At 42.9% G+C, this 11,639-nt stretch overlaps 1 protein-coding gene across 3 annotated transcripts in view; it reads right to left on the bottom strand.

Annotated features, from left to right (window-relative positions):
* Positions 1-3,083: 3,083 nt before the first annotated feature.
* ROS3 (RNA-binding (RRM/RBD/RNP motifs) family protein) overlaps positions 3,084-11,639 on the bottom strand; it is a 98,149-nt gene continuing 89,593 nt past the window's right edge. For all 3 annotated transcript variants that reach the window (XM_086808471.1, XM_086808470.1, XM_086808472.1), the window contains one exon: positions 3,084-4,549. In XM_086808471.1, the coding sequence (XP_086664597.1) occupies positions 3,639-4,549 (911 nt within the window). In that variant the 3' untranslated portion in view covers positions 3,084-3,638. The remainder of the gene's footprint in view (positions 4,550-11,639) is intronic.

Below are 11,639 nucleotides of genomic sequence, written 5' to 3'. Positions count from 1 at the left end.
CAGCATACATGTAAGCAAGAATAGAGAAGAGAAGAGCTTACAAATATTCTATTGTAATAAGGGATTGTGTATTGCTTAGTGTCAAAAATGACTTATATACAAGTGACTAGTTTCACATTAGGCCAACCAAACTTAAAATTGGTCCAACCTCTACTACTTGTCTTAAGCAAGTATATACACAAAGTTCTTACACTTTTCTTATTTAATATTAAGCTTCAAGTAAGGCCGCTTTATATATTCTAGTGCCATCTTAAAAAAGATAAGTGCATGTTTGAAGGCAAAAAGCCTTATAGAAGGTAGGTCGGGCAAGTGAAACTATGTTAACCTAAAACAAAACCTAAGGAAATGAGATGAGATCAACGAGGAGGATGGTCAAGAGGAGTTTATAAAATGAAAAACACCACTATGTTGAATTTCATAGTAGTGGATCAAAGCTTAGGATGCTAAACATACTTAAGGCTCCTAATTTAAAATAAGTTGGTTGTGCCTAAAGTATCAATTTAAGTAGCCTTAAACATACACTTTGTCCATGCATATAACGTTAGTATCAAAGCTTTAAGGTGGATCTTTGCATGTGACATTGGTATATAAGCAAAGGTTCTTTCCAAGGCAAGTCCAATGTCTGTATGTAACATTGGAAATAGGGAAAAGGCTCATCAAATCATAGGAAATGTTCTTCCCAAGGCAAGGCCAATGTTAAAATGTTACTTTGGTATGAGAGATTAGGCTTTGATAAGGTTGTTGGAGGAATTGTTTTTTAGTGGCTGAAATATTCTACCTCCACAACTATCTGCAATAAAAAAAGGTTATTAAGTTCATAATGGTTTTTTTTCAAAGTATAAAGAACTAAATGACCATCATTTCAAGTTCATAATAGAAATGTAGGCAAACAAATATCCAATGTTGCAATGTGCTAGGAGAGAGTGTGGAGAAGAATAGGGATTTAGTTTTTAGGGGTTTAGAGGACTTTGGTGAGCTAGGAGGGGTTTTGCTCATAGTCATACAAGAGGAGATTCTTAAGAAAAACAAATATTCAAAGGTATAGTAACTTCAAAGTTCCTTTATCACCTTCTACATTATGCAAACTACATGACAAGGTTTTTCATGTGTTTAAGCTTGGCATGATAAGTTATAAAGAATAAGCAAATGAAGCTAAGAAGTGGTCCAAATTCTATCACTACCGTGAGAAGTCCTAGGTAAAGCCATAAGCAAGCATATTTCACCACTTATTTCTTGCAAATGTTGTTTTAGAACTTTCACACCAAGCTGAATTTTTCCATCCCCAAACTCATGGCCTGATTGAGACAACCAACTCTATTATACTTAACTTAGTAAAATATCATGCATCAATGGGCAAAAGATAAGGTGGTGGAAGTGTCTGCCTCTTATGGAGTGAGCATACAACACAATGCATTAACGAGATTGTGTTTTCCCCTCCACTTTCAAATACAAAAGATAATGTGTTTCTCCTTATGCACTTGGTCTTCCACCCATGATTGTTGAGTTTCAAGTTGCTTTAAGAGCTCCTTCCCCTCCACTTTCAAATACAAAAGATAATGTGTTTCTCCTTATGCACTTGGTTTCCACCCATGATTGTTGAGTTTCAAGTTGCTTTAAGAGCTCCTTCCAAGCCTTTTAGTAGCGTTTCAACCCCCCTCTTGATGTGGGGTATTTCATCTGGCTAGCTCAAAGCTTTGTGATTTATTCTCTTTTTAAAAACATGTATCTTTAGCCTTCTTTGTTCCTTTTTGCATGTTTTTCTTCCACCTAATCTTGGAATTTGCATCTGCACTTGGTCGGTGTCTTCATTTGAAACTCTCACCTCTTCTTGCACTTTATTAAACCATATTGACGTTTGTTACTACAATGATGTTGAGACAGGAACATGTCAATTAGTTTATGTATCCCACACTCTTAACAATACACTTGAAAAAAGCAATGGATAGAACAATTAGTGAAGAAGAATGATGTCTTGAAGAAACACACAAATTTCAAACATTAAATTTATTGCACTTTTTTCAAAGAGAACATGATGACATTCCTGAAATATGATTAGTCAACTTTCCCTATCTGTTGCATTTTGTAGAAAAGATACAAAGGCTTGAGTGTAGGGCAATTTGATTGTCCAAATTTTTGCATTATCAATATCATCATATCATTATGAATTATTGCTTTTCTTTGTGTAAAACTTTAAGCCAAAGCTAAGAAGAACATTCAGCACTACTCCCTTTAATCACTCGGTAAAATAAAATTGAGAATAATTTAAAATGACAAAATTGGTAAGACATACTTAATAGAATATGATAGTAGACGTAGTGGCAAGAATATCACTACTTTGACAAAACAAACATTGTGATCAAACAGGACGTTTTTTGTAAGGAGAGATTATTTTCTTTGTAGACATTTAAAGATTAAAGTTTCATCAAATCAAAGCCTTCCTGCTTGTCAGGCCAAGGCTAATCTCCAAATCACATTCAGTAGCATCTATAGAACATATCTAACCATACAGAACACCCAGGCCACCCAATCCTTGAAGATCAACCAAGAAAGGCTTTCTCACCATTCTTTGGACTCATGTTAATACCAAAGTTTGTGTGTGTGTGTGTGTGTGTGCGCGCGCGCGCGCGCGCGCACGCACGCACGCACGGATTGATGAGACTGGAGTTTGTGTGTGTGTGTGTGTGTGTGTGTGTGTGTTGGGGGGGGCGGGGGGGGGGGGGGGGGGGGGGGGTTGGGGGGTGGATTGTTTTTACTCTACATGTATCATGGTTTCTTAATGGCACGAAAATTTCACAACTTTTCCAAACAAGATAATTTTGACAAACATTGTACAATCACTACAAGAAAGAACATTCAAATCCATAAATGTTTCTAGATTGTTCTAAAGTTGCTTGTTTACACCCATTTCTGGTTTCTCTATGTGACGAACTTTACTTGCAATCAAGTACAAACCAAGCTTGCCATGGATGACTAACCGTAGTCCTAGTTAGAATCCACTATGTAACTTCAACGTTGCTTCACAAAGCTTCTTTTTTTTAATACTATCATTATGATTAGAGAAACTATGTATACCATCATATGAAACATGAGAAAATTTTCCTCCTTATTACCATGCCATCTCCAAACCCCCTTTTCTTGAAAGCATCTACATGCTTTGAGTTATTTCTTTATGAAATGAATAGGTGCTGATAAGAACCAACATTTTATACTTGTAATCAAAATTCCAATGCAACCACTTCATATCTAGGATTCCATATGTTAACAGGCAACTAGGAGAGGGTTAGGAATCAAGATTTTGGGCGTATAGTAAAGACGAGGTTTTTCTTTGTTTTTTTAACCGGTAGTGTGAGAAAAAACAGCATTCCTGCTCTTTCCTTCCTTGTCAAAATAAGTCCAAAAAAACACAGCTGGCTATTATTCCAAGTCAGCACAAGCATGGAGTGAGAACTTAAATATCAGCTGAAAGTCTTGTGTGATTCACCAACTTTAAAAGGGTTTGACATACATAATCCCTGCCTGTTAAAAGGGAAGATGTTACCCACCCCTCTCTGATGGACCTCGCCCATCCAATGGACTCATGAGACGTCTGTAAAAATACTAAGGAAACCTGTGAAAAAGGAGAGCAGGCAAACCTTACCTTAATATTTTTGCTTTGTATGAAACATCTTCATGCTCCTTAAGGCATCTTTACGGGACCTCTTTACAATTTCTTTGACAGCCTGTCTCGACTCTAGCCATTCTTGCTCCGACTTATCTGATTTCATAAAGGTACAAACCTTGTCATCGCCATTCCCCAAACTAGGTAGTGATAGATGTTTTTGTTGTACCACCTGTGTCGAATCATGGCTTTGTCTGTGAAGCTTTGAGATTTGAAAGGTTTGAAGAACCCCTTTCGGACTACCTTGGACCATGGGATCTTCTACAGACACTGTTGGTTGGTGGTTCATTGATCCTGAATCATTCTGGACATCAGCCTTGTTGATTAACTTTGATGTGTTCTTGGCAGGCGAAACCTTGGACTGGTGAGTTGATGAGCCAGACTGATCAATTGAAGGGACAGAAGAAGACCCATCTATCCATGAACTCACAACATTGCTTGACTTTGTGTACCTGGGCAGCTGCCCAAGACTTGAATTCACATCAGTGGTTGACTTCGCGCTCCCACTAGGCAGTGAACCAAGGTTTTGGCCCAGCAGACTGCCCAAACTGAAAGAGATGCGCCCCGTTTCTCCAACCAGGGACCTCCAAGAGGCTTTCTGGACCCAGTTTGTGCCAATTGAATTGTTCAGTTCCTGTATTTCACTTGCCGCATCCACATGCACCATTTGGTCCTTGATTTCTTCACTTGTGACTGATTCTTTGTTTTCCCCACTCAAAAACGTGATGTTAGATTTCAAATCAAATTTTACCCGCTTCCTCGGCACATCACCTGTTTCTTGTGTGTTCCCTTGTGTCGCCTCTCCAGTTGCCTGTACCAGCTGCTTCACATCAGACTTCTCTGTTTTGTGGCTATCCTTCACCGATGTTCTTGTAATGCTGTATTTCAAATCTGAGCAAAAATAAGATGTCAATGAGTGCAAAATATAACATCTCAACATCATACTTCTATCAAAAAACACATGTTTGTGCATGCGTGCGCGAGTGTGTGTGTGTGTGTGTGTGTGTGAGAGAGAGAGAGAGAGAGAGAGAGAGAGAGAGAGGGAGAGAGAGAGAGAGAGAAAGAAAGGTATATTAACGTCTACAGAAGACCCCAAAGGCCTATGAGACCAAAAGTAATACAATGGTACCATGGATATACTGAGCCATGGAAAACTGAAAGAAAAAGTAAAATGAAAACATGTGACGGTACATGTGATCAGCTAATGTCGATACCCGCCTCGGCCAAAACCGATCTGATGGAGTGAATGTCAGGCCTCTGTGATGGGAGTGTGACATGTCGGCAGAGAACCTCACGAATCCGTCCCTGTGTGATTGAGGGTCCTGATGCTTTGGGTCGGGGACGTCTAGCTCGCAGAATGGATCGAGCTCTCTCACTAAGAACTCCTCTGGGGCGTGGAGCTAGAGCGTGGGTACGGGTGGTGGGCTCTGATGTTGTAACTGTTGTGGGCGGTAGATTCTGATGTGGATGTATGTACCACAAAGAAATCTATGATGGCTCTCTGTGAGGTGTCCTATTGGAGCCGGGGTTGTCTCTCAGCATGCTACCTCAACACTACATCCCTATATCGTCTGAGCTCCATAAAGTACATGCCCAAGCACCTCTGATCCTCAATTTGTATCACCCATGTGAGTGGTCTGAATCCCTCTCGGAAGAGGCAATGGAATCTCCCCCGTATCTCATAGTAAGCCGGGCAACTGAGCATATAAAGGGCCTCATCCTTTACTGCTCCTGTGATGCATATTGTGCATGTCCTCTCCTCATGTGGGATATCCTCAGCTCTGCCAGTCTCTACTCTGAGGCGGTGGGAAGATACCCTGACCTCGCCGATCTTGATATGCATGGCATGTGACATGGGTATCTGTATGTATCCCGAGATCTCAAAGAATCCATCCACGGAGAGTCTCATTGCTCAAGAAGTGATCTCTGTAGAACTCACACTTCTTACTAATCTCTGACGGAGACACCCATGTCTAGTGTTATGTGTAGTCCGAGTAGATCTAACCGGATGATCCGGTTGATCTCCTGACGTGAGAGATCAAGGTATGGGGAATCCAAGCTATACTGAAACGGGGGGAGACGGTCCATCTGTATGCCATGTGCATGAAACCACTTGACTACCTCAGAGTACCATGCATGTGTCGGTAATGGTGGTGGCCGTGTTGCGGAGGAGGAGGGCAGTCCAGCTCGTCTCAATCGCTTCCTCTCCCTCTCGCCATATAGTTGCATAGAGGACTCTAGTGCTAGTCGTGGGAGGCAATCTTTGTCAAGCGTGTATACATGCTGAATATAAGTGACAGTCTGAAAAAGGGCATCTGTAACCAGTGGGGCCACCCCAAACTCTGCATGTAGAATGTCATGTGGTACGGATGGCTTACTCATGATCATGCGTGACAACATCATCACCATACATAGCCGCTGTCGTACTAGAGTATCAAAGAGCCAGCACTTCATGCGGAGTTCTTGGAACTGTGCTTGGAAACATTCTCTCTCCATACGGGCTAGGGAGGCGTGCCCCCTCGCAAGTCGGTCAGTGGCAGCATTGGTCATGCAAAACAAAGGGCTTGTAAAAGTGACTCTAGATACACATACTCCACTGGGGTATCTCTGTATATGAAAGAAAATCGTGAGGCGACTGCATAAGATGTGTTGAAGACCATAACCTTGGTTTTGCCCAAATTGACCGTAAGGTCTCTCCTTGCAAAATCTGTCCAATGCATTTAAGTGTTTTTGTAAACCCTCGACTGAATCCGAGATCAAGACAATGTCGTCAACATATAGCAATATGGGCACTACTGTCTGAGCCAATGGTGAACCTCTACCTCCAAAACTATCCACAAATACTGCGATCTCATCAATGTATAGGACAAAGAGTGTAGGTGAGAGTGGGCAGCCCTGCTTAACCCCAATAGTGCTACATATATCTCCCGAGGTCCGACCGGGTGCACGTATTCGGCCGAGTATTGCCTCATATAGTGCCATCACACCCCATATCATCTCATGTGAGAACTGGAGCTCCTGCAAGCATCCTATCAGATGAGATCGAGGGACGGAGTCAAAGGCTTTGCGGAAATCCACAGAGCAACAATACACGTCTCTTTGAGGACCTCCCTCCTCTATGATAACCCGTAAAGTATAGATATGGTCCAGCGTAGAGAAGTTTCTCTTGAAGCCTGCCTGGCCTGATGCTCTATTTCCCATCCTCTCTACCATAGAGCTCATCATGTCCTCTAGTACTGCCCCATAGATTTTGGCCATTGTGTGACCAATCATGATAGTCTTGTAGTTACATGGGTCCGTGGGATCTCCTGCTTTGTGGATGGGGACAATGGTGTTGGTAGTCCACGAGGGTGGGAAGCCTTCACAGAGTGCTCTGTTAAAAAGACTGGCAAGAATGGGAGCCAATACGTGGTGCCCGTGGGCGAAATGTTCTGCGCGTAGATCCTCATGATCTTTTGCTCTCCCATTATGCAGCTTTTTAAGAGCCCTAGTGACATTGGGAAAATCAAAGAGATAAGATGATGAAGGCCTAGGGATGTGTGACATTTGTGGTATAGGCAGGTTTGGCACATCATACAGTTGTCGTGCATAGGCTTCCCAAAGCAAGGTTGTTAGAGGCGTTTGGTACAAGGCGGTATGGTACGCGCCTCGAAAGACTCGTATTTTTTAGAGACGTTAGAGAGGCGTCTACATACATACATACATACATACATACATACATACATATATATATATATATATATATATATAAAGTTGAGAGAGAGAGAGAGACTAGAGTGTGTATGTATGAGCCTTGAGGGAGGGAGAGAGAGTGTGTGTGTGTGTGTGTGTGAAAGAAAGAAAGCTGTATTAAACATATGCGAAAGGCCAAAATGACCTATGAGACCAAAATAGTCCATCCTCATCATCTGAATACATCATCAAGATTCAAGGTCTCTGATCCTCATACTATATCACCCGTGTGAGTATGCCGAATTCCTCCCATAAAAGGCAACATGTAGTGTGCCTCATCCTCTACCTCTCCCATGGTACATACTCTACATATCCTCTTCTCTTGTGAGATATCCTCGGCTCAGCCAGCCTCTACCCTGAGACGGTGGGAGAATACTGTTGGGTTTTATGCTGTGTATGCACCCAGGGGAGTGCTAGTGATCATCAGTAGGTTACTGGGGCACTTTTTACTTCAGTTAGTGGAGGTTTTTTCCCCCAGTTTTAGCTTAGTTTCACTTACAATGGTTTATAAGTGATTTGGTCCACCTGGCACACTTTATGGCCGGACCATGTGAACACACCTTTTAGGTCACATCTTTTATGTGGCTATTGTACTTCATTTTTATCAACAATCAATACATGAGCAGTCGTGTTCCTCTCTCACACTCTCACGCCTCCTGCTGAAGTGCCTTTCAAACCCTAACCCTAACAGCTGAATCCCTTCATTTGGTATCAGAGCAGGTTGGCCTGTCCTGCCCGTATAGTTCCACGCCATCAGCTGCCTTCGCCTGCAACAGCCCGTACAATCCCTCCAGCGCAGACAGCCGTACACTCCTGCGCAGCCAGTTGTCGTACACTGCTCCTGACAGTCAGTTCCGTACAGTACCTGCCCGTACTGGTTCGCCTAACACTGTCTGTACATTCGCCGTCAGCTGCACGTACAGTCGCACACGCGCCTGCTTTGCTCCGTACACAGTCGCCTAGTACCTGCAGCTCCCGTACAGTACCTACAAGCGACCTGTTCTGTTCCGTACCCTGCAACTGTCCGTACACTCGCCGTCAGCTGCACGCCCAGCTCCGTACAGTACCTGCAGCGACCAGCAGCACCTGCTGCGCATACCTGCAGCAAACCTGTCGCGACAGCTGTTTCCATATAGCACTTGTCGACTGTTTTCGTACAGCAGTCGATTAGTACCTGCAGCCTCGTACAGCCGCTTCTCCTCCGTACAGTATCCTGCGAAATCACATTTTGGTAAGCCTTACATGTTTTGAAATTTGGGCATTTTCTCTATGAAAATTTTCTGGCAGATACAGGGAGGTTTTCTTGCAAAGAAATCTCTACAGGTTTTTTGCAAGGTTTTGGGTGCAATAATTTTGGGCATTTTGGCACTGTGTGAGCCATTTTCATTGCTCTACTCAGTCAGTGGTGCATTGTGTTGCACATTCAGAGGATTGAGAGTGCAGGCATATTTGGGTAAGCTGTATTCAGTGGAGTACAGTTGCTTTCAAGGTTGTTGCTATTGGGTTTTTTGATACACAGGTACAGCATTGTGCACTTGCATAATGGCAAATCAACAGCAAAGTGATGTGTTCACATACTTGTCTAAAGAAGACAAGTTGGATGGCATGAATTACTCCTTGTGGAGTTTTATGCTGAGAAATGTGCTCGTGGCAAAAGGTCTTTGGGATTTTGTTAGTGGTGATGAACCTCGTCCAGGTCCATTGGCTCCAGAGACTCCTCCCCAAGGGGGTGCTCGTGGAAGAGGACAACAGGCACAGGCACCAAGTCAGCCACTACCTGTTCAAAGAACAAATGCTCAGAAGACATGGGATGCCAGACCTTATCACTTATTGCATTGTCAGTACAGAGGTCTATTATACCTCATATTCGTTCAGCTGGCTCTTCACGGAATGCATGGGTGACTTTGGAGCAAATGTATGCTGCTCGTAATGAGGCACGGATCTCATTTTTGAAAAGAGAGCTGGAAAATCAGAAGATGCATGAGGGAGATGATATGTCTAGCCACTTGAACAAGCTGCAGGATTTGAGAGAGCAACTCATCAATGTGGATGAGATTATTCCTGAGACACAGCTTGTGTCCACCATCTTAAACTCTTTGCCAAGATCCTACTTGGCTTTTCATACTTCTTTGAACCTCAGCATGAGGAATGCTGTTGAGCCCCTTAAGTATTCAGGAACTTGTTGCTCTCTTGTTACAGGAAGAGCAAATCAGGAAGAACATGAACGCGAACACAAGTGCTGAACAAGCATTTACGACAGGTCACAAAGGGAAAGGCAAGGTTCAGCCAAAGAGTTCAAATCAAAATTCAGGTGATGGTGGTTCATCTCAGGATACCAAGAAAGGTGATGGACAGCCCAGGAAGAAGGGCAAATGCCATTACTGTAAGAAGCCAGGTCACTACATCACAGAGTGTAGGAAGAGGATTGCCAAAGAGAAGGCAAAGGAATTTGGGATGTCTGTAAATATTGCCTACAAAGCTCCTCCGGAGACTGCTTCAGTTGTTGAAGACAGGGATTACTATTTCTACACATGCAGTTATGATGCCTCTTGGTCTTCACAGGCACTCAGTGTGACTGAGCATGCATGGACTTGGTATTTTGATAGTGGTGCTTCAAAGCATATCACATCTCGCAGGGATTTGTTTGTAATGTATGCCCTGCCTCTGTTGGCAAAACTGTTCAATGTGCCAATAATGCTTCATATCCAGTTCGTGGCATTGGGGAGATTCAGCTCACAGTCATTGATGGCTCTATTCTTCACCTTACAGATGCCTTATATGTACCAAGGATAAAGAAGAATCTGTTGTCCATTTCTTCTTTAGCACAGTGTGGTATGCAAGTCAACTTTGATGATGACAAATGCATGGTCAGAGACAAAGCTAATGCCTTGACCTTGATGCTTACTGGTACATTATGTCATGGACTCTATCAGTTGGATGCATTTCAGCCAGTGGATCAGTCTACTTATAATGCATTCACTCTTACTCCAGCTATGGTTGATGCGGAGTTATGGCATGCTCGCATGGGGGATGTAAATTTTGGTAGTCTTATGCTTATGCAGCGACATAACATGTTGACAGACCTACCTCTTATGGAGAAGCCTCCAAATCACATATGTGAAGGATGTATTTTGGGAAAAATGCATCGGTTTTCCTTTCCACGTGATCAGGCTCTACGAGCAACTGCAAAGTTGCAGCTTATACACAGTGATCTTTGTGGTCCCATGCAGACGAAGTCATTAGGAGGTTGCTTCTATTTTGCTACATTTATTGATGACTTCTCTCGTATATGCTGGGTCTATCCGTTGACATAGAAATCACAGGTATATGATGCATTTTTGGCCTTTGTAGCACTTACTGAAACAGAGTCAGGATGCAAGGTTAAGACTCTCCGTTCTGACTGAGGGGGGGAATATATGTCACACATGTTGAATTCCTTTCTTGAGAGTAGAGGTATCAAACATCAGTATACTACTTCTTATACTCCACAGCAGAATGGGGTTACAGAAAGGAAGAATCGGTCACTCATGGAGATGGCCAGATGTATGTTAAAGGCAAAGAAGCTACCACATATCTTTTGGGTGGAAGCTGTTATGTGTGCTTGTCATATTTTGAATCGATGTCCCACAAAGGCATTGGTTTCCATTACTCCTTTTGAGGCTTGGCATGGCCGCAAGCCTTCGGTATCACATTTTCATACTTTTGGGTGTCTTGCATATGCACACATACCCAAAGAGTTGAGGAAGTTGGATGATAAAGCCACAAAATGTATTTTTGTTGGGTATAGCCGTGAGAGCAAGGGCTACCGGTTATATGACCCACTGTCCAAGAAGATATTTACTAGTCGGGATGTGATTTTTGATGAAAAATCAGAAATATCCATGGCTGGTTATAATGCAAATCAGGCTGAAAATGATATGTTTGAAGGTCTACTACCTATGGAGTTTCATTCCACAGTTGGTGATCCAACCCATGAGGGTGCAGGACAGCCAGCCAATCATGAAGGTGGTGCAGAAATTAGTAGGAGATTGAGCCAGAAGTTGAACCAAATATGGGGCAACAGGCTCCACAGGTCAGACATATACCTAGATGGTATTTGAGGACATTACAGGACAGCCATCTAGAGACTCCTCTTGCTGGTCGTACTCGTAGGGAGACACGGACCAATGAGCATGCACACATCATGGATTTAAATATGGTTATGGCAGCCAGTTTAAAGGATGATGATGAGCCTGATCCATTTGTGGAT

Source organism: Cibotium barometz, chromosome 14, assembly GCF_041138505.1.
Source record: "Cibotium barometz isolate CiBa-2024 chromosome 14, ASM4113850v1, whole genome shotgun sequence".
NCBI lineage: Eukaryota > Viridiplantae > Streptophyta > Polypodiopsida > Cyatheales > Cibotiaceae > Cibotium > Cibotium barometz.
The sequence above is the reverse complement of the archived record's forward strand: the minus strand, read 5'-3'. Positions and strand labels throughout refer to the sequence as shown.